This window comes from Podarcis liolepis, assembly GCF_965112155.1.
Source record: "Podarcis liolepis genome assembly, chromosome: 14".
In the NCBI taxonomy this organism is placed as follows: Eukaryota; Metazoa; Chordata; class Lepidosauria; order Squamata; family Lacertidae; genus Podarcis; species Podarcis liolepis.
The window spans coordinates 34,025,045-34,048,902 of NC_139569.1; the positions used below are offsets into that span (position 1 = coordinate 34,025,045).

At 47.4% G+C, this 23,858-nt stretch overlaps 1 protein-coding gene across 2 annotated transcripts in view; it reads left to right on the top strand.

Annotated features, from left to right (window-relative positions):
- PLEKHO2 (pleckstrin homology domain containing O2) overlaps positions 1-23,622 on the top strand; it is a 36,817-nt gene extending 13,195 nt beyond the window's left edge. The window contains exons 3-7 of one of the 2 annotated variants that reach the window (XR_014519053.1): positions 6,093-6,209; positions 12,001-12,105; positions 16,405-16,503; positions 18,875-20,546; positions 20,631-23,622. Coding sequence is in view for 1 of the 2 variants with exons in the window: in XM_083475123.1 (XP_083331249.1) it covers positions 6,093-6,209; positions 12,001-12,105; positions 16,405-16,503; positions 18,875-20,056 (1,503 nt within the window). In the remaining variant the exon portion in view is untranslated. Of the gene's footprint in view, positions 1-6,092; positions 6,210-12,000; positions 12,106-16,404; positions 16,504-18,874 lie in introns of both variants that reach the window. The other variant, XM_083475123.1, reaches the window with a different exon arrangement.
- Positions 23,623-23,858: the final 236 nt, after the last annotated feature.

Here is a 23,858-nt window from a genome sequence, read left to right on the forward strand (position 1 = left end):
GTAAGGCCTGTGTTCAAGTCCCCACTCAGTGATGACGTCTGTGAAGGTTGGGCTAGTTACATGCTCTCAGCCTAGCCTATGTTGCAGGGTGATTGTGAGGAGAATATGAGACAGCCCCCCTGCATGTCAACCTCTGGCTCCTTGGGGGAACGGGACAGGATGTGCAAAAGGGTTATTTTAATTGTAAAAGATGCTTGTAAATAACCACTTGCCTGGTCAACTGTGGTATTTCCCCCATTTCCTCCAGGTGACCAGCTATAGACCTGGTCCACACAGGCAACAGAATAAGACTGCAAGAACCCTGAAGTGGTAGAATTGGCTGTACCACTTTTAACTTCAGGTGGGGCAATGCCATCTTTGAATGCTTATCCACTGTAAGAGCTCCCTGCAAATTTAAAAGGAAAAGCAATGCCTCTGTACAGCAGCCTGCTCCGTGTTATGCTTGCTTTTTACTTTCAGAGATCTTCCCCAAGCACACACAGAGGGGAACGATTGAAAATGTGGTGTTTCTCCTGCCGTCACAAGTAGTGTAGTTCATTCTGACACCTGCTAACGCTGCTGCCCTCTTCCCACAGCTTTCTGCTAGCTGTGACTAGTAACTTCACGCGTGAACACCCCGCACTCCACCCTCAGCGGTGAGCTTGCAAGAGCTAACAGAGGCAAGTGTGGGCTCGCAGGCTAATAAAACCAAAATAAAACTGGAGGCTGCAGAGTTTCTCTGCAAGGCTGTTGTAAAAGCACTCTGCAAAATTAAAAATGGTGCAAAGATTGCGATGGTGCTTATTTATTTTTAAAAGTGTGTATCTGGTGCCCTTCCTCTCAGGGCCGTGTTCAGACCATCACTGAGAAAGATGACATCTAATATGTCAAAGGATGGGTTTGTTAGAAATGACAGAGCAATGCAATGTTCAAAAACCGAGGTACCACTGTATTGCAAATTTATTGAAGAAAGGGGAAAAAAAACATATAGAAAGGAGAAGAAGAAAAGGGGGGACAGGAGAGAGAAAGAAACACACAGGAGAGGAAAAACATTTCAGCTCACATTAACAATACAATAACCATCAATACATCCATCTTAGCTTACACAGGTAGCTCTCCACATGCCAACCAAATGTCCAAATATGTATACAAATGAAGCTGATGTTTCTAAAATGTGTGTTCAGATATAGCAAGGATGTTATGGTCTCCAGACCATTGCATGATAGATGGTGAGTATTTATCCTTCTAGTTTTGCAGTGTCTCTTGGCTCGCTATTGTTCTGCAGTTAAAACCCATCCTTCAGGAATGCAGCGTAAAAGTACACAAGCACCCACAAATACCAAGTATGTCACCAGTACAAAATTGATAAAGAGAACAGCTTTGGACCAGAAAGGGTCTTGTCCGAGGAACCTGCAGGACCATGGAGAGTTTCTAGTGGGCAACCTGTTCTACTGGAGACTGGGACTGGATTGAGCCCTTTTCAGCCTCTGACTTCCTTGGACCCAGGAGAGGGTCCCATGAGGGTCCTAGTCCTCGTTCTATAAGCCCTAGTGCTGTGAGATCTGGTCCAGATGGCTCCTGTGTCCCAGCCTTGGGTTTAGCAGCCCACGTGAGGCTCCAGGCCATGAAACCAGACTACTGTGGCTACTCAAGCATAAACCCAGGCCCCATCTGCATGGTTCCCCCCAATGAATCCTGGGAAGTGTAGTTGGTTAAAAGTACTGAGAGGGGTTAGAAAATCCCCACAGCACTCCAATTCCCAGAGGTCCCTGTGAAGAGGGTTTGATTGCTAAACCACTCTGAGAATTGAAGCTCTGTGAGGGGAATGGGGTCTCCTAACTACTCTCGGCTCCCTTAGCAAATGGCATTTCCCAGGATTATTCAAGGGAAGCCACTGGTGTTTAAAGCGGTGTCATGGTGCTTTAAATGTATGGAGTGAATGTTGTTGCCTCAGTAGACTCTAAACTCGGTGTCAGGATCCCTGCTCAATCCCAGCAACATAATGCTACTGTGTTTTTAAGGCAAGCTTCCTGGATTGAGATCGGAAATGGACTGGCAACTGTTGGGAGCGTTGGGCTGGCAAAGTGTGTTTGCTTCCACCAGTCCCGGTTGGTAGCCTAGCAGTCCCCCGTCGCCCCCCCCCCCGCATTGTCTTTTAATGAAAAGCCTTCAAAGGAAGCTCCACGTGCAACACATGCCAGTGGTCCAGATCCCAGATAGCAGCGGCTAGGCTACAATGAGAAATATAGGCGTTCCTAATCAATCGTTAATCCCCTGGGCAGCTGGAAGTCATCAAGTCCTGGGAGAGATAAGAAATTTAAAAGATGCACTCACAACAAACCCCTGATTTAATTGCCATGGCTCATCTTCCTGACTGCTACTGAGCGCCAAGGCAATTGTCCTTCATACCTTCTGGTCTGCCTTTCCCCTTTCTCCTCTTTGCCCATTCATGGGCATGAAGGACACTTGTCTGATTGTGTTTTCTTCTCTGCCTTAGATGGTGACACCTCTGGTGATACCTCTCCAGATGTTGCTGGCTCAATAGCACTTTCTTCTCCAGTTGATTTCCATAGGGTTGGTGTCTTGAAGCAAAGGCAATTTAAGAGCCTTTGGGCCTTAACAAATTTATTATGGCATAAGTTCTTGTGGACTCAGATTTAAGGGAAATGTTAATTGGCAGATATATAAAGGAGAAAACTAGACGGTGGGAGGTAAATGGCAGTGAATTGCAAAAATTACAGTCAGTTTGCATGAGAGCTTAAAATACACAAGCAAGAGGCGAAGGTGGTCCCTCAAGCTTGCAATGAGCAATTGGTGTGATGGTATTTGTACTTGATCTGAAAAAGTAGTTCTGGGTCTAGGACTTAGTCCCCTCCCATAGTATAAGGGTAGATAGAGAGAAATAGGTATTTTTAAATATTCTTTTCTGCGTGGCCAAAATATACAATGAAATACAAACGGAGAAATATAAGACAGTGGTTGTATTGTGGCTGACTGGCAGGTGAAGACTGCTTTATTCCAACAGACTTTTGGGAACAGACTGGTTTTAAGGAAGGGGCCTTTAATAGTGCTGTGCTGTATTTCTATAACTTGTTTAATTCTATTGTAGATAAAATGCCTTTTTAACTATTATCTTTTAGCTATCTGTGCTTTTTTATGTTTGCTTTAATTTTTGTGAGCCACCTTGAATCCCAGTTCTGCAAAAAGGGCAGGATATAAATAAATAAAATGATAACAATAGTGTTAGCCTTGTGCAATGAAAGGTAGCAAAGGGATTCCTTCACACCCACACCCACACACCACACTATTGTATTATCATATAAGGAACAGTCTGAGTGTGTGCCAACTCAACCCTTTTTTAGGTGAAGCTGATCTGGCTACTGTCGCATGTACCTTGGGCACATTTAGCATGGATTACTGCAACATGCTTCACATAGGGCTGCCCTTGAAAAGTTAGGAGGAAATGCTAGCTGGTGCAAATATTATGTATTTTGTGGTTTTATGTCTTGATTTCATTCTGTGAATCACCCTGAGACCCCCAGGTATAGGGTGGTATATAAATTCAATAAATAATAATAATAATACAGCTCCCAGAGTGTTCTCAGGGCTCACTGGTATTTTGAGCAGAATACTATTTTCCCCTTTCAGTCTGAACTGGCTTCCAGCTCGTTGGTGGTGCTGATCATGTCAACTTTGCAGGTTCGATCCCTTCATGGGACAGTTGCATATTCCTGCATATTGAGGGGATTTGCCTAGATTATCCTCAGGGTAACTTCCAAGTCTTGGGACGCGGGTGGCACTGTGGGTTAAACCACAGAGCCTAGGACTTGCCGATCAGAAGGTCGGCGGTTCGAATCCTGCGACGGGGTGAGCTCCCATTGCTCTGTCCCTGCTCCTGCCAACCTAGCACTTCGAAAGCACCTCAAAGTGCAAGTAGATAAATAGGTACCGCTCCGGCGGGAAGGTAAACGGCGTTTCAGTGCGCTGCTCTGGTTCGCCAGAAGCGGCTTAGTCATGTTGGCCACATGACCCGGAAGCTGTACGCCGGCTCCCTCAGCCAATAAAGCGAGATGAGCGCCGCAACCCCAGAGTCGGTCACGACTGGACCTAATGGTCAGGGGTCCCTTTACCTTACTAACTTCCAAGTCTACAATTCTATGATTCATTCCTGGGCACAATTCAAAGTGCTGGTTATTACCTATAAAGCCCTAAGTGGTTTGGGTATTTCAATATTTAAAGCCGTGCCTTCTCCAACACATACCTGCTCAGGACTGGCTGATGATGTCTTTCTGCCTGAGACAAAGGACAAGATGACACATCCTGCTCCCAGATTCCATGTACAGAAGCAGACCAATCTGGAAACTAAATCTTAGGCCACACCCATACCGTTCATTTAAAGCAGTATCAAACCACTTTAAACAGTTATGGCTTCCTCCAAAGAATCCTGGGAACTGTGATCTGTTATATTGCTGAGAATGGTTAACCCCTGTACTCCTCACAGAGGTCCGATTCCCTGAGAGGTTTAACAATCAATGCCTCTTCCCAGAGAACTCTGCAAATTATAGCTCTGCGAGGGTTTGTCTCTGTTAATTTGTAGTTGAAGACGGGAGACAGCACGTCCTTCACAGTAACTATCCATACTGATCTTTAATTGTATTTGTTATGGCTTCTTGTCTTGTATTTTATGGTATCGCAATATGAAACCTATGGGATTCAAATTGTAATACAATAAAATGCAATATATAAGAAATAAAAGATGCAGTAAAAATACAATTTAAACCACGTAGCATCTAAAGCAGTGCCAGTTTTCAGGTGTGAGAAAAATGATTTTATATGTAATGGAAGCAATAAAGTTTGAGGCAGAACTCCTGTGTTTTGTGGCCTCACCTTGGGGGCAAGCTCTTATATGTTATAGTATGGTTTAAATGTGCTTAATGAGCTGGGATTTGCTTGTAATGCAAAGAGAGAGAGAGAGAAAGTAAAAAGAAGAAGAATGAAAACCAGTGGGGTTTCAGGCACCCCATGACTCTGCTGGGCTGGGACAGGGCAGTAATATTGAGAGAGGCAATCTCAATCTAGCTATATATGCTTTGACTGGTGAGCTTCTTGTGACTTCAAACGGACCCAGACAAAAATAATCTGTGTTTGCTCAACGTTTCCGTTGTGTTCAGTTTCCTGTGACTTGGTTCTTGCACAAGCTAGATTTTGCAGGATTGGGCCCATAATGATAAGATTATTTTTCTGCTTTACCCAGCAAGCAGCACCAGATATATGGACATGTTTCGTCTCAAGGGAATTTGGAACAGCACACTTTTGCACCCTTAGAATATTGCTGCCCAGTGACCATTTTAGTTGCTTCTACAGTGCAGTCAATTGGGCCTCCTTACCTGTGCTGACATTCCCACTGTGAGGAACCTGTGCTCCTCCAGCAGTTGCTGGACTCCAAACCTTGTCAGCCTCAGCATCAGCATGACTGATGGTCAGGGATTATGGGAGTTGTAGTCTAGCAACATGGAGGGCTGCAGGTTCCTCACACCTGGTCCGTAGGCACAAAAGGATGTAACATTTCCAGCAGTTGAGGGGGCTGGGGGGGCAAAGAGATTTATTTCAATTCCCTGTGAAACTCCTTGCCGTTCCTCACCACAAGCAGAACCATCTTAAGTGATGTAAAGTAGCGGAAATTGCAGGAAAAAATTATCCAAAATGAGAAAAAATGACTCTTCTTTCATATATGGTAGACATACTCTTATATTTTCCATCTCTGTGTAAAAGTTTGAAATTCCTAATTGTGTGTGAATTTTATTACATCTGTGTTCTTTTCCTTCGGCCATGAACTTAAATCACTAAGTTCCATTTCCACACTCACAAGCTGCCTTCTGTCGTCCAGTGTTGCAATCTGTGAGCTTTTTACACCCTTGCAGAATTGCACAGCCTAGAACGCTTGTTGAAATGAGAATGGCTGGTCAAGGCCTGGCCACTGGGCCTCGGCTTGAGGCAGGATTCGAACCCAGGCCGTCCTAGTCCAAGCCCAGTGCCCTCCGCACAACATTGCACTTGGTTTCATGTCCTAGATCAGAGTAACCCAGTGCGTTTTATTCCCCCGCCCCTTGCAGGACGAACAGAAGTGTGTCGAGACCGTGGAGCTGGAACGGTACGACAGGTGCCAAGAGTTGCGTGCCCTCCTGAAAAGGAAAAATCGGTTCATTTTAATCCGGTCTCCGGGTCACAAGGTAGGATGTCCTTCTCTTTGTACATGGATGAATTGCGTTTATCTGTCACCCCTCCCCAAGAAGCCAGTACTTCTTCTTGGTGCTGTGTACTTATCCATGCTTCACAGCTGTTCTTTTTCACAGCTCTCCAGAGTGTCATGCAGATGTATTGGCTTGAGAAGTCAGAGATTGAACTGAAAACCTTCAGTATATAAAGTGTGTGCTGTGTTGCTTTATCTAGGGGTATGGTGTAGCTTCTTGAAGAGCTGGACTTTCCCGTGTAGCAGCCTTCTCGTTCTGCCTGTTGGAAGGGTCAGACTTATGGGAGCAAACAGAGGTGATTCAGGGTTGCAAGTGGTCTGAAATATACTCGGAGTTGAGAGTGGATTTCATGCTCTTTATTCAGCTCATAGTGGTGAGGAGGAATGAAAGTTCCCCCAAAGTATCTGCACGTGATTGGCTAATTCCGGAATTCTCCTGTAGGCCAATCAGGTTGTGGATTCACTTCCATCTGGCGCTGGATTGGGTGGCTCCTGCAGACCAATCATACTGCTGCATAGTTCTGGGACCAATTAGACTGCTACATTCTGAATCCTATTGTTCTAGGACCAATCAGACTGCTGCATTTTGGATCCTATTGTTCTAGGACCAATCAGACTGTTGCATTTTGGATCCTATTCAACTCAGTACATAACACCGTCAATGCTTTCTGCAGCAGGGTCCGTGCCTCTAGCATCCCAGAACTGCCCAATCAGCATGAAATAGAAGTTCTTTTATCTACTGAGATGAACCAACTTTGTGTTGATTGGAGCCAGTCAGCTTGAAAGGAGGTGAGTCAGTCACCAGTGGCGTAGCGTGGGGGGGTGCAGGGGGGGCCGGCCGCACCGGGCGCAACATCTGGGGGGGCGCACTCGCAGCTCTCTGCCCCTACCTGGCTCAAGGGTTAGGGGGCGCAAATTACTTGCCTTGCCCCGGGTGCTGACAACCCACGCTACGCCACTGTCAGTCACTGACTCAGTTTCAAGAGAACGGTAGGTAGGTTCTGTTACGTATAAGGGAAATGCAACTTAAGTAATTCCAAAGGAAGATATTGGAGCACTCCAAATCATTTGCCCGTGTATGTGCACAGAAAATAGTAGATAGTAGCTAAAAGGCAACACAGATCTGCACTGATCATTGCAATGGATTCCTTATTATTATTATTATTGTATAATCTTAGAATGGGCATGGCTGTGAGGGGGTGTGACAATGAGGAGTCATAGCTGTGACTATTATGAAGGGACCCTGCACTTCTGAGTTTGCCACTACACTACTTACTATGTGGCAGTAGCCCAGAGGACCAGTGGCTTCTCTTATAACCTCTCATTAACATAGGGACGCGGGTGGCGCTGTGGGTTAAACCACAGAGCCTAGGACTTGCCAATCAGAAGGTTGGCGGTTCGAATCCCTGCGACGGGGTGAGCTCCTGTTGTTCGGTCCCTTCTCCTGCCAACCTAGCAATTCGAAAGCACCTCGAAGTGCAAGTAGATAAATAGGTACTGCTCCGGCAGGAAGGTAAACGGCATTTCCGTGCGCTGCTCTGGTTCTCCAGAAGCGGCTTAGTCATGCTGGCCACATGACCCGGAAGCTGTACGCCGGCTTCCTCGGCCAATAAGGCGAGATGAGCACCGCAACCCCCGAGTCAGTCACGACTGGACCTGGTCAGGGGTCTCTTTTCCTTTACTTAACATTAACATGAAACTTCTCTTAGCCACACACTCATTATTCTAATTCCTGCATGCCTTGAAAGAACACACAGGGGGGGCAGAGTGAGATCCTGGGTCACACTGTGTAGGCCTTCTCTGCCCCCCTCCCATCCAGATGTGTCTCCCACCAGCTGCAAATTCATCGCCTGTATAACTGGCTCAGGATCACCCCTCACATGGAGGATCTCTGTACACTGTTGCAAAGGCATTTGGGGTTTTTGCGGAGCCTTTCAGTGCACAAATCCCTTTTGCAGTTCTTGGTTTCTGATCCTGCCTTGCTGAGGGACAAAGGGATTCAGGGGGACCCATTTCAGAATGAAACTCTGTGGCTGGAGTGGTTGACTCACGCCAACGAAAAGTTTACTGTTCAGAGACTCCCCAACCCCCACATAGCTTGCATTCACTGGGAATCTGGCGCGAGTGTTGACAGGCAACATAATTGTGCAGATGTTACACCGGGCTTCCATTAGCAGGCCAGCATACACAACTGTGTGTCCCTTTTTATTTTCCTGTTTTGGAATTGCAGCTGTGGGAAGATATATCAACAGAGCATCAACACACATTTGTGACACTTGCTCCTCTGTCCTGAAGCTTCAGCCCCTTCTACTCCCTGACCCCAAGCGGACTGCAGTTGCTTTTTCTTGTCAAGGGGTAGGATGAGAGGTGGGGCGGGGGGGAGAGAGAGTCACCTCACGTCTGAGGATTTGACGTGAGGGTATGGGTTCACTTTCGGAGGTGGGGGCCCGGGGAGAGACTCGTGCCCATATTGCATCTCTAGATGCTGAAAATTTGCCAGGATGCTTAGAAATTTCACGGCCTCTGTCGCGTGATGAGGAGTCTAATCCAGCTGTCCATTTGGAAGAATATGCAGATCCAAAGATATTGTGCAGAAAAAAATCCAGATTCAATCCCTGGCTCTTCCAATCAGAAGTCTCCTGGGATGGGGTGGAATTTTATTTGTCTTAGATCCTAAAGTGCTGCTGCTGGTCAGACCAGGTGTAGGGACAATATTCCGGGGGCCCCGTACTTTGGTGGGTGGAGCCAGAGGCAAAGTGGGTGGAGCAAATTACAGCATCACCTTGATACTGCAGGCTATACAGTGGTACCTCGGGTTACATATGCTTCAGGTTAAACACTCCACTAAGCTAGAAATAGTGCTTCAGGTTAAGAACTTTGCTTCAGGATAAGAACAGAAATTGGGCTCCAGCGGCAGCAGCAGGAGGCCCCATTAGCTAAAGTGGTGCTTCAGGTTAAGAACAGTTTCAGGTTAAGTACGGACACCTCCGGAACGAATTAAGTACTTAACCCGAGATACCACTGTATTCCTCAACACGAACGTTTCATCCAGGAAAGCAAGAGGCATAATAATAATAATAATAATAATAATAATAATAATAATAATAATTTATTATTTATACCCCACCCATCTGGCTGAGTTTCCCCAGCCACTCTGGGCGGCTCCCAATCAAATGTTAAAAACAATACAGCATTAAATATTAAAAACTTCCCTAAACAGGGCTGCCTTCAGATGTCTTTTAAAGATAGGATAGCTGCTTATTTCCTTCACATCTGAAGGGGAGGGTGTTCCACAGGGTGGGTGCCACTAGCGAGAAGGCCCTCTGTCTGGTTCCCTGTAACCTCACTTCTCGCAATGAGGGAACCGCCAGAAGGCCCTCGGCGCTGGATCTCAGTGCCCGGGCTGAACGATGGGGGTGGAGATGCTCCTTCAGGTATACAGGTATCATGGTTCAAGGATGCTTTTCAGCCAAGCAGAAGCACTTTATGGGGCCGCATCTGGAGGACTGATGTGAGCTGTGTGAAAAGGGACATGGTTTGGGGTAAAGTCCTGTGGACCAGACTGACAGGCTTGGAAGGCCTCCTTCAACTCCTCTTCTTACTGTTCTGGGCAATTTAGATGGATGCTGCTGCTGTTATTTCGTGGGGGAAGCGTGTCTGTTTTGGAATGCATCGAGTGACTTCTCTCTCTCTCTCCAAATAAAATGTGTGACTCCCTTCCCAAAACACACCTTTCCCCCCGCCTTCATTCTGTGGGTTTCTAGCCAACAGCTTGTCATGGAAAAAGATGGCTGGGCTATTGGGACACTCTTAAAATTACAGTAAGCTGCACGGGTTGTTCAGCATGGGTGCTCTCATGCTGTGATTTGCCAGAACAGCTTTTTTTTCCTGGCACTGCAGGGCTGTGTTTATAAGGGTGACTCAGACTCAGCTGGCTGGGCACTTGGGAGGAGCACAATGTCCATCCAGCAAACTGTCCCTCTTGGTTGTCTGCTTGGGCTGCTGACCCTTTTTACCTTGGTAGCAGCTGCAGCAGCAGGAAAAAAAAACAACCCATCAGGTTTGCCTTTTACAGAGTTAGACCTTGCTCAGTATTGTCTACAAGGGGGCAGAGGCGGGGAAGGGACATAGCTCAGTGGAAGAACATCTGCTTTGCATGCAGAAGGTCCCAGGTTCAATCCCCGGCATCTCCAGATAGGCATAAGAATGTCCTGTGTTAGAAACCCTGGAGAACTGCTGCCAGTCAGTGTGGACAATACTGAGCTGGATGGGCCAATATTCTGACTTGGTATAAGGCAGCACCCCATTCCAATCAACTATTCAGAATAATGAGGACTAGAATCTCACTCACTTTTTAGAGGAAGAGCTGTGGTTCAGTAGTTGAGGTCCCAGATTCAGTCCTCAGAACTTCCAGGCTGGACTGCCTGAAACCCTGGAGAGCCACCACCAGACAATACTGAGCTTTTAGGGTGTTGCTGTTGTGCTTATTGCCTTAGATCCTAAATTGCTCTTCCATTAATGCATGTGGCCAAGGCGATTTCTGCCCAACCCCCCACTCCATCTGCACCCCCCCCCCAGCTCACAGAAACAGACGGAAGAGCACATGGGACTACAGAAGGAAGGAGAAGGCAGCAATGTCCCATTTATATGAACACTGAAAACTGCATTATACCAAGTCTGAAGATTCTTCTATCTAGCTCAGTGTTGTCTACACTGACTGGCAGCCACTCTCCAGCCCTACCTGAAGATGCTGGGGATTCTGCTTGGGGGCGCCACAGCCATTTACTTTCATTTTTCACAAATGTGAACTCTTTTCCAAAGATAGAAAGAGAGTTAAGATCCAAACCACTGATTTTAAGTGCTGTTAGCCACCTTTTACATGTTTACAGGTGTCTCTAGTAAATAACAGAGGCCCACGAACTCCAGAATTCTTTGGAAGAATCCAGTCACCCAGTAGATACCAGTCCAGTGGTCAACGTGTCGCTCTCTGGATGTTTTTGGACTCCAACTCCCATCAACCCCAATGAGCATGGCCATGGTCATGGAAACCCAGCCAGATGGGTCGGATATAAATAATAAATTATTATATTATATTATATTATATTATATTATATTATATTATATTATATTATATTATATTATATTATATTATATTATATTATATTATATTATATTATATTATATTATATTATATTATATTATATTATATTATATTATATTATATTATATTATATTATATTATAGTGATGGGAGTTGAAGTCCAACAACATCTGGAAGGTCATAGCTTCCCCATCCCTGGCTGAAAACACATTTTCTAGCTGGGCTAAAACTGAATTTACACGTTACAGCAGGGATGGGAAACCTTTGTCCCTCGAAATGTTTTTGGACTTCCAACCCTCAACAGCCTTCAACAGCATGGCCAATAGTCAGGAATGATTGGACCTGAAGTCCAGTTACATCTGGAGGACTGCAGGTTAATCACCCCTGGTCTACAGGAAAGTAGATTGCTGGTTCTTTAGAAGGTGGCTGGTCCTCTGCAGTTGGGTGTGATCAACTTTTTCAACCCTGATCTGCAGCACAAGAAAATCTTTGTTCCTTTGAACTGCCTGGTTTAGCCGTTGCCCGTGCTTCGGTGGATTTCTCAGCATTGATTGAAATGCGGGATGGGCATTGATCTTATTTTACAAAGAAAAAAAAAACACACAAGCCAACTGTAAACCCAAATTGCAGTCCTTGAGTATAGTCCACACCTCTCTCTTTTTCTTTCTCAGGTGCAAGATATCAAATTTCAGGCATCCAGCGGGGAAGAAAAGGAGTCGTGGATGAAAGCTCTCAATGACGGCATCAACCGGGGCAAAAACAGAATACTGGACGAGGTAGCGTGAACGACAGGGAGCTGCTTTCTGCTCTGCTTCATACTGGTCCATCCAGCTCAGCATTGTCTGTAGCAGGAATAGGGAAACCTTTTCATCCCTGAGGCCACATTCCCTCATTGGCAGCCTTCCAAGAGCCACACGCCCGTGGTAGGTGGGGCCAGAGGCAAAACTGGGTGGAGCAGTGGATGTGACTCTTACTTTTGTCCAGCAGGCTACATCCCAGCCGTGCAGAAATCTGCACACACACACCTCTCCTTCCTGGAATGTCACCTACTGTAAAGGTAAAGGTGACCCCTGACCATTAGGTCCAGTTGTGACCGACTCTGGGGTTGCGGCGCTCATCTCGCTTAATTGGCTGAGGGAGCTGGCGTACATCTTCCGGGTCATGTGGCAAGCATGACTAAGCTGCTTCTGGCGAACCAGAGCAGCGCACAGAAACGCCGTTTACCTTCCCGCCAGAGCGGTACCTATTTATCTACTTGCACTTTGATGTGCTTTCGAACTGCTAGGTTGGCAGGAGCTGGGACTGAGCAACAGGAACTCACCCCGTCGCGGGGATTCGAACCGCCGACCTTCTGATCGGCAAGTCCTAGGCTCTGTGGTTTAACCCACAGCGCCACCCGCGTCTCTGTCACCTATCCAGAGGTAAAAGTCCTTCCAGCCGCTTCACCGTTTGCTTCTGGCCCAGCCCCTGGCCCCACTGACATGTGCCCCCCCTGAGGGTTTCCCATGAAGGAGTGCAGCTCTCAGGCTGCAATACGTCCCACACCTGCTCCTCCTATAAGCAGTGATATCACATGAGCAAGTGAATTTCAGGTGGGTGGTTTTTCCCCCCAGTATTGCATCTAGCTCTAGGCTTGGCGGTGCCGAGGGGAAAGGATTTATTTTGGCCGGAGAAGAAAATCCGCTTGGGCTGGCCCTCTGTGGGCCTGTATCAAGGGCAGTTTTGGCAGCGGAATGTAAACTCTGAATGAACTTGGAGTCTGGCTTTCCGTCTCCTCCCCTCCTCGCTCTCTCTCGCAATTAAGCCCAAAGGGAGATTTGTGTGTGTGTGTGTGCAGTGTGGAGCTGTAACCGTTGAGAAGGAAACGGTTTCATAAGAACTAACCCATCCCTCTCCCACCAACAACATTTCCCCCTTCTAGCAGAACTGAATTGGCTTTGAGCGTCGTGGTATCGCCGCTCCTCAAACTGAGCACAACAGGGCCAGCTGGGAACAGCAGACTAATTGCAGTTGCCTTGCAAATCCAAGGCGGGGGGGGGGGGGGGAGGCTGAATTCAAGGCATTCAGGGCTCCCGTTACACAGGAAGAAGGAATTGCAGAAGTGATGTCATGTTGGGTGATGCTGGCAGCGTTTGCTGTATCTATGGAGTCGCTGCCAGAGGCGGCTGTGGATGCCCTGAACTAGTGTATTGTGAAGTCTGGACATATTGTTTTCCTCTGGTGGGTGGGTGTGCTAATGAACTCCATCTGCCCCTTGCTGACAGCGTCCAAAAGGAAGAGTCTCCTGGGTGAGCAGGCTTCCAAAGCATCTAAGGCTGAAAACTTGGGTCTTTCTGGAAAAAGAACTATGTACGAGAAGAGAATCCAGAAGGGTGCTAGAAAAGACTTTAATGGGGCTCTTTTCTCCATTGCTGAAAAATCTCAGCATGATTCTAAGGTTATTGGAATCTGCTACAGCAGAAAATCTTTACTTATTGTATCAATAAGTCAATACATCATTGCTCACAACAATCAAATACTAAAATCATTTCAAAACTTAACACATCAAGCTGACAAATATGTCAGTTTATCAGTGCTTTATATGAACATTGTAACATTTTATATGAACATTGTAACATTTAAGGTTATCATAAAATGAACTGCCAATCACAACAACATATTGATTAATGACGAATATACTATACATTCCAGTGCAATTGCATATCAAGGATAATATAACCACCAGCCCCTGCATGGCAGTATTATATGTACTATATAGTTATTTGGAAGTCAGGGCTGCTTCACACACAATCAGTCGATTTTCAGAAAGAGCTTGTAATTTTTAAATGTTTGAACAATGGCAGTTTGAACAATGGACCCCAAATACCTGCTTGTACCCCTCTGGCAAATGTTAGAAACTTGTGACAGCCAACTTTTTCATCCTGGTGGTAGGGGGCTCTCTTTAGCAGAGAAGAGATGTTAACGGCATTGTTGAGACCCTAAGTAGTTTGAGTGGAAGGGTCTAGTTTGAGATTGAAAACTGACATGTCCTCCTTCCTAGTATAAGATGAGAGAACATAGATATTCTCTCAGTGTTGTCTACACCAAATGGCTCTTCAGGGTTTCAGAATAAGATTCCTAGGGCAGTGTTTCCCAACCTTTTTTGGGCAAAGGCACACTTGTTTCATGAAAAAAATCTCGAGCCACACCACCATTACAGCCCCGTGACGTCAGCGCGCACCGTCACGCCGGGAGGGACATGAATTGCTAGCAAATTACATAATCACCTCCTTGAGGGCTGGCTCATCTTCTCCGAAGGCAGAACCCCATTAATTAACAGCACAGACTCACACCATAGCCAAGATGAGGGGGGAAAACCTCAGTCATGCACAGTCATGCACATGTGGGGGCTAAATGAGGACGAAGACCGGGCAGAGAGCAGGGTTCAAATCACCCCACCTGGCCAGGACAATCCCTGGGTGCTCCCTTGGGCCACTCGCCTGACCCACCTCGCAGGGCTGTTGTTGCGAGGATAACACGGGGAGAACCACGCGCGCCCCCGGGAGCTCCTTGGAGGAGAAAGCGGGCGATGAATGCAATGCACGAAATATATGAGAGGCAACCAGGTTTTGCAGGTGAGGGGCCCCTGCCAGCCTCCGCTTCCAACACCCGGGGCAACGACGCCGAAGTTTCTCCCCGGGCTCGGCTCGGGGAGCAGCGCTGCTCCCCCCCGGCTCCCCTTCGCCCTCCCGGCTCTCTCTGCCGCCCACTGGGGACCCCCCTCACCTGCCAAGTCCGGAGCGCCGGTGGAAGTTGCATGCATGCAGGGCGCCGCGTTGCCATTGCATTGCACTGCACTCCATGCAACGCCTGCACGCATGCATTGCCTTGCACGCCCGCCAAGGGGTCTCCCCGCGGTCCGATGCGTCCCCTCCAGCGTGGATGCAGCATTGCAAAAATTAACCCCCCCCCCGACGCAGCCCTACCTGGGGGGCTGCCTCCGCCGCTCCGCCTCCGCGGGGATCCCCGGGCTCCATCCTGCCGCCCGATCTCCGCGGGGGCGCAGGCAGGCTGCGCGGGGTCTGCGCGGAAGAGCCCCTGCCCGCCCGGCTGCCGCCGCTGCGCTCATTCCATGGCCGGGAGAAGAGCGCTTCAAACAAAACGCCCGGCCCGCCAGGCCACGCTGGGAAACGTAGTTTGCACACCCCGCGCGGGCGCGGAGCCCAAGGCCGAGGGGACTACTGATCCCGGCAGCCCCCGCGTCGGGGACGGAGGGGGAGAGGCCGGGTGCAGGGATGGAGGGACGGGTGGGCGAGCGAGTGAGTGAGTGAGTGGCAGCCGCCAAGCCTTGGCCGAGAGCCAGGAAGGGCCTCCCCGGAGGAGGAGGAGGAGGAGGAGGAGGGAGGCGCAGAGCGGGAGGGAGGGAGGGAACCCCAGGGGTCATCTAGTGACGGCGCCCCAATCGAAAATTTGACTTAAAAAAAAAATATCTTTCGAATTTTTTAATTTTTCCCGCGGCACACCAGGCAACATCTCGCGGCACACTAGTGTGCCACGGAACAGTGGTTGGGAAACACTGTCCTAGGGTAGCTCAGTTGGTAGAGCATGGGGCTCTTAATCTCAGAGTTGTGTGTTTGAGTCCGACGTTGGGCAAAAGATTTGTGCATTGCAGGGGGTTGGACTAGATGACCCTTGTGGTTCCATCCAACTCTACAGTTCTATGCTTCTGTTATTTTTCCCTGCCTTATGTAGAATTGTTAGGACCTCCTGTGTGCAAAGACTGTTCTACCACTGAGTTACAGTCCTATGTTCCAGAGACCTTTCCTATTGTAACGCGAGGGCTACTGCTCTCCAGATCAGAAGTGGCTAACTCTCTACTTGGTGCCGGGAGGGTTGGAAAAACAAGGCCATCTCTTATATAAATTATACCTCATAGTTGTTTTTAATGCAGTGATTGATTTCTGTGCTGTATCAATTAATGTGTGAAACTTGGTAGTTTTAGCAGGGTTGGAAGGCTGGATTCCTTTAGTCTTCATCCATTCATGGGCAAAGAAGGTGATGTTGTTTCCCTCCTCTGTTTTCTTCCCTGTTTAAAGGTGAAGGTTGATCCAGACCTCTCTCTGGAACACGTGACACGAAATAGAGCAAAATTGGCCCAGGGCCGTCGTCCACCAACCAGATACCATCTCAAAGAGGTAATAATCAAGGCTAGAAAAAAAACCCAACTCCACTTTTTATGTTTGGTAGTCTGAATTCTGTATCTTAAATGCACCACAAGAGCCAATATGTTCAGTCTTTGGAACCTAGGAAGCAGCTGTATACTGAGTCAGACCATTGGTTCAACCACCTCAGTACTGTCTGCACTAATTGGCAGTGGCTCCTCAGGGTCTCAAGCAGGAGTCTCTCTCATCCCCAACTGCAGTTGCTGAGGACTGAACCTGGGACCATCTGCATTCACAGCTATGCGCTATGGCAGGCATGGCCAAACTTGGCCCTCCAGCTGTTTTGGAACTACAACTCCCATCATCCCTAGCTAAAAGGACCAGTGGTCAGGGATGATAGGAACTGTAGTCTCTAAACAGCTGGAGGGCAAGTTTGGCCATGCTTGCACTATGGCTTTCCCCCTGTAAACAATTTCCTGGCACGTAGCCACATTAGTTTCTTGTAGTGAAAACAATCAGAATATATTGTGTCACCTTAAAGATGAACAGAGTCATTACAGCAAATATTAAATTTGTTAGCTGAGAGTCTTTGTCTTTGCATGTATATGTTTGAAATATATAGTGCTATTTTTCTAGAAAAAGAGGTGCCGGAACTCACTAGGAACACCTCCCTTGTTCTCATAGAATGGCAGTTGTGCACAACTGACGTGCCGGAACTCAGTTCCAGCTGAAAAAGAGTTCTGGAAGTATATATTATGTTATATTATATGGTATATGATTAATTTTGGACAAGGGAATTATATATAGCACATTTTCCTGTCCCCTCACCTCCAGATCTGTAGTAAATCGTGCATATAAGTTATTTATGCTGCAAGCTATGGGGTCAAGCCTTGGACTCTCATGCCGCCCCTCTCCTGTGCACAGAACCTTACAATTTGGTGCTTATATTTAGTCCAAATGTTTCCTCTGAAACTGCTAGCCAACAAGCCAAATCCAAATGATAGTAAAACGATCATAAATCAAGGTTAAACATGTACACGATTTAAAAATCGATAATAACCAGTAGAGTGAAAGTGAATTGCCAGAGCATCACAGTCACTCCAAACTGAAAGCCCAAAGGAATAAAACAGTCACCACGGACGCCCTCACTGATGGTGAGAGGATGCACAAGAAGGACTTAAATGATGACCTCAATAGGCAGGAAAGGCGCATATTGGAGGGGTGGCCCTCCTGGGCAAGAGAAGGCTCTGCTCATGCAAACCACTCACAGCCTTAAGCCAACATGGTTTCTTCCAGATGTTTTGGACAGCACAACCATGCTGCCTGGGGATTATGGACGTTGCTGTCCAAAACAGCTGTCGAGCACCAGGTTAGTGAAGGCTGATGTAAGGGACCCATGTGACATACTTTCCAGACAACAGTTCTATGTTGGAAGGAATACAATAAAACCAAGGTTACTGTTGTCCGACAGCAGTGCTGAAGGACCTCTGTAGTATTTGGTTCATGTGTGAGGTTCTGCATAAGGAGGGAAGATGAGATCAGGTCTCACTCTTGTGTCTGCCTACATGCTGTGTGAACCTGCCACATTAAGGAAAACTTAACTAAAATAAAAAATAAATGCATGGTGGTCAGTAAGGAAAAACTAGTGGTGTATACCCAGTGCCTGTGTCAGATGCCTGATTTTAGCTCTATAGTACAGTGGTACCTCTGGTTGCAGTCGGGATCCATTCTGGAGCTCTGGCCGGATCCCAAGGTTTCTGCAACTAGAGGTGCTACTTCTGCACATGCATGTGGCGTGATATAGCACTTCTGCGCATGCCACTTTCGCAACCCAAAGTTTACGTTACCCGAGGGTAGCATAAGCCGAGGGAGGACTGTAATTGCCCTTTTGGTTTCAGGAGTTCCTAAACTGTTCTTTGAAAGCCAGGTGGCTCAAAGGACTGATTATCATGTAAATCTTCTTTTAATGTGCCCTTCTGATGAAAAACCTCCTAGAGCAGCTTACATATAGCAATAAAAGCCAGACAATCCCCGCTGTAGGCTTGCAATCTAGAAGACATGACACAAAAGGAAAAAGGGATCTGGAGAGGGGAAAAACAAGCAAGGGCCACTTCTTTTTTAAAAAAGCGTAGGTCTTGTAATGACCAGGTGGAATGGAGATGGTTCAGGGAGAGGAGGAGCCAAATGTAGCTGGTCTCCCAGCAGAGCTGATATGGGTGGTTCTGCTTATTTTCTTTCCCTTAGCTGCAGCCTGATGGAATGGCTGCTGCCAAAAGACAGTTGCGGAAGGGAAGAACCTGGTGGAGCTATTGTCTCAGTGGAGTTGCTGGGGTGGCCCTGCTTCCCATCTCCCTTTCTGCTGCAGCCTGATGCCCAACATCTGTCTTGTTGTTTCCTTGCCTAGGTTGCCAGTGGGGTGTCAGATGGGATCCTGAGGCTTGACCTGGACGTACCAGACAGCGGTCCTCCATCCGTCATGGTGGACACAAGCGAGGCCGCTGACGTTTCTCTTCCAAAGGAGACCCCCAAACCACCCATGCCACCTACGAAACCGCCTATGCCTCCTTCGGAGAAGCCGAGCGCCGACTCCGTGCCCAAAGATGTAGAAGCCAAGAAGCCCCCCGTGCCTCCTGCGAAGCCTCTTAAGGAAACCGCAGCACCCGGTGACAACGCGGACTCTGCGGAAGAAGATGTTGCTGCTACAGGCGATGATGCCGAAGAACCTGAAGCCACCCTAGACGGAGAGGACCTAACGGAGGGTCACAAAAACGCTCCCAAAGTTCCAGTTCCTCCCCCAAAGATCTTATCTGATAAGATGACGGTAACATGGGACAGTCCAGCTTCTAAACAGCTGGAGGACGAGGCCGTTGATCTGTCTGTGCACGGAAGTAAAGAAAATTTATCTGAAGCAGCCAAGGAGACGCTGAAACCTCCAGCTCCTCCTCCTAAGGTTCTGTCAGAGAAGTTGAGAGCCAGCATGAAATTGAACAGGAACAGCTCAGAGGTGGATTTTTCTGAAGGCGGACGCCCACCCGATGTCCCGAATGGTGAAAGCCCCGGTGTTGCTGGCGATGAAACCTCTGAGACTGTTTTCCAAGATGGAGAGGAGCAGGGAGAAGCTTTGTCAGAGCAAGAAGCAAATAAGGAGAGTTTGGACTTGGCGACTAAAGATCAGCTGCCCTCCTTGCAACCTGAAGGAAATCCTCCAGTTCCCAAGCCTCGCTGTGCCTCCGTAGGGGACCTGCTGTTGGAACCAGCCAAGAAGCCCCTTCTGGAACAACTCCTCCAGCGGGGAGCTGCCTCCAAAGTGGCCCAGATGGAGAGGAAAGTGGCCAGCGAGCAGGAAAGAACAGAGAAACTTCTGAAGGAGGTTTTGCAGGGGGGATTTGAACAGGGCCAGGCGGGCAGCAACGGGCCTCCGATCTATGCTGAGACGTTGCTCAACGAGGCGGCAAAGCAGCTCCAGCAAGCCTCGCAGGTCTTGCAAGAGATCAGAGATTTAGGAGAACTGAAAAAGGAACCGGCTGGGCTTCGGAAAGGGGCGCAGAAGGATCTAGTGACTCTGTATAGGAGAAGTGCTCCCTGAAAGGAAGGCGCTTCTGCTTTTTGTGGCTTAGCTGAAATGTTGCCATATCGCAGCGCAACTTCCCACTATTCCGCTAGGTCGGTGTTTCGAAAATGGGGGGATGTCATCTTGCTGCGCACTGCTAAGAAGGAGGGGAAAACGTAATTTTAAAGTATTGCTCTGATGAGCTCAAGCTGTGGGCTGGAACCCCTTGGTGGGTCAGGTGACAGCAGCAGGGGGGTTAAGAGGACAAGGGAAGGGCTTCTCTCTGCTCTTTTTCTTGCTCTCTTGGAGACCCTTTGCAGCAGTTCTGCAAACAGCAACTGAAAGCCTAGATAAACTGGGGGTTATTTACTTCCTGGCAAGAGAGTAGGGGGGAAACAGGGATGGGACACCTCCTGAAACCCACCTTTAATAGCCATTTGTCCTGACCCACAAGATTCTTGCAAGTGGAATTGATAACACAAACTCCAGCACACAAGAATCTCTATAAACCTACCAGCTAAAGCAGGTGGTTGGTCTGAGGCTGGGAAAAGTAAGTTGTTGTTTTTAAGAGAGATGGAGGCCGAGTAAGCTCTTAAAAGAGATGGAGCAGGGGGAGTCTCCAAAGTTTGGGAACTGCCAGTTTATGTTTTGGCTGTCCAGCTGGATCCTGAGCTTCAAATGGAAACAGGCTGTGAAGAGTCACTAACTACTTGCTGTGAGACTCCAGTCAGAGACTTAAGCAAGCACTTAGGGGACATGGATAGTAACCTTCTTGCATTCCAGCAATGGCAGAATTCCTATCCTTGCCAGGCTAGCCATCCACTGCAAATTGTAGAGGATGGGGTGCTTGGCGCTTCCCCACAGGAAGCCAACGCAGGCACAGCTCTCCCCAACTCTGTTTTGTTTTTTAATGTGGAGATGACCTTATTGTGTGTTAGATGCGCAGTGAAGGAGGAGAGGGCATGCGCCTTCATTCCCACCATGAAATGGTGCAGCAGCTTTGGCAACCATATGAACAAGGGGCTAATGTTAGGAAAACGACCCTTGCAAGACCCATGAGCATAGGCACCCCCCAACCCCAGTATTAATATTTCTACACACCTGCTCCCCCTCCCCAATGAAATGAATGCTATCCATTTCCAGGACTCCTGATATCAGAATAACTTACTTTCAGTTCTGCTTGGTTGCTTTTTTCTCACATGAGCCCTTCTTGCGCTCTGGGGCCTGACATGTGGGAACCTCGTGCTTAACATTTTCCTCAGATGCTTCTTTTAACATTCACATGTCATTAAAACAACAACAACAATTGTGCAGGCATTAAATTGGCACCACATTAATAAATGAGCGAATGGTGAATAATCATTTGCAGTGCAGGCTAGGTGGCAGGAAACAGCGGTACTTAGCAGCTATGACCCTGGCTGGCTTTCCTAGAGGAGGCCCCTTACCCCCAGCCCCTCAAATGGCCTGCTAGCAAAGCCTTGCCATGGATTTCATTTTATCTGTACACTGGCAAGCAAGTGGGGTGGTGTGGAGGCAGAGAAGGATGCATCTGTTTTCACGGGAGGAAGGGAGATTTCTCGTTGGGGCTTCTTGTTGCTGACTTCTAGCACAGTGGCCCTGTGCTCTTGCAGAATACACCATGCAACTATTCCTGCAGGGTAAACGAGGAAAGTGAGTGAGGTGAACAATGACTTAACAAAGCCCAAAGGTATGGGCTTAGCTCATTTTTGTTTTTTCTGCACCTTTGAGGGTTGGAACCCCCTCCTAGGAAGAAAGGAAGGAAGGAAGGAAGGAAGGAAGGAAGGAAGGAAGGAAGGAAGTGTTCTGGATCACCTACAAAACTGGTGTAGATCAGAGCGCTTTAATACAAAGCATAGTGTGAATGCCTATAACAGGCTTGAAAACAACAACCTGTCTGGTGAATAAAATTTGCCTCCAGGTGGCCAGCCTCAAATAACTAACAAATATATGTGTGGGCAAGTGGGCAAGCTGCCTTGAAGGGTTTGTTGATAAGGCTTGGCTTGGCTCTAAATGAGGGTGCTGGAAGGGCAGCCACCCTGCCTGTTGTCAGGCACAATGGGTGCTGAATGGTTCTTCAGGGTGCAGGAGGCTTTTGTCCCTTGACTTCCGGTTCTTGCTCCATGGTGCCCCACATGACTTCAGAGCATATTTCTTTAATCCTGACCTCGGCCCTAGTACCAGGGCCTGGCAACCCTCAAGCAATTGCTGGGACCTCTGCTGTCCCAGCAGTCTCCACCAGTACTGACACTTGCACATGACACTTGCACCTTCCTACTGTGGGTTGTCTAGCTCATGTTTAAGCATTTTACATTCCCATTTAATGTCTCACAATACCCCAGAGTTATGCTGTGCTGGAGGAATTGTGGGAAATGTCAAATGGTGGCCTGTAGCTGCCTGCCCCAGCTGCCATGGAGGGACCTGCCAATGTAAGGGGACTCTCAAATTTGGAGCTGGCCCTGAATAGTTGTACGTACACCACAAAAGTGGTTATCCAATAGCTAACAACCTCATTATGTTCACTCAGGTTAGTTCCCTTGCCCTTCTTTGCTTTCCCAACTTGGCCTTTTGGGAGCTTTGCTGCTCTGATCATGTGACTCATCACATGATTATATCTAAGTTCTAGTTCTCCAAACTTGGAGCAAAACTGGATTGAAGCTGGGCTCCTCTTTAGCATATATGCAATTGTTTTGCACTAGCAGCTTTCCTTTTAAATAAAGTGTGATAGATATTTGTGTTTAGGGCTACTTCCCCCCCCCCCCATAACTGTTTTAGGTATACCCCATGATGGCTTTTGTGTGTGCTTAAAAAATGTATGATTGTGAATGTAACACATGTTTGCAAAAAGAGCTGGTTCACACATGCCTTTTCATCTCCAGCAAAGCATCGTGTGGAGATCTGCACATGTGAACAGGCTGCCATCAACCTCAAAAAGAGATCACACATCACCTCTTAACACAATGCTTTTTTAAAAAAAAACACCAAGTCATGCCACACGTTCCACTCTCAGTCATAAAGTGTAGAGAAAGTGATGTTTGTACGTGTTGGAGCCAAAACCACACAGACACATTTCTGAAGGCACTAGTATTAATTGTCCTGCTATGTGCAAGGCTATACCCCATGTAATGTGTGAACTGGCCCTTATTTATCTAGTTACGCACTGAAGGAAATACCTGCTGGTATCTCCTGCATCATCCATTTATGCCGTACATATTTAATTTACACTGAATAACTGTCTGATATATTTTCTCAAAGTGCTTTCCATAGGAACCTTAACAAGAAAGTCACCTCTGAATTGTCACAGCTGGTTCCCCCCCACCATAAATTTAGAAGCTACATATTCTACAACCTATATACTAACAGTAACTTAAAACTTATTTTCTATACTATCTTGTAAATAAGAGTAAATTAAAGCCTCTTTTGGCAATACCGGCTGGATTGAATCTCTTGTGGGAGAACTCGCTTTCCAAAATATTTCATTCTGAAAAGTGTGGCATCCTTGTAAGCCTATGAGGTAGCTGGCACACATATTGATAACTGGTGACCCAAGTCCTTAAAATCCTGAGAAACTAATATATATATATTAAACCAAGATTTTCTTAGTGTCTTGATTTTTCTCTTTGGGCTTAAGGGTATGTTTCAACAACCCCCCCCCCAAATAATGTGGAGTGTGCTCTATAGAGCATGAAACAAAACCAACAGGACATGCAAACATTTCAGGAGTCTTAAAACTTTTTGGGGACAGTGGGCACACCTAGAAATTATAGAAATTTCCATAGATGCAAGTCGCAAAATGGCTGCCATGTGGGTGTAGCATAAC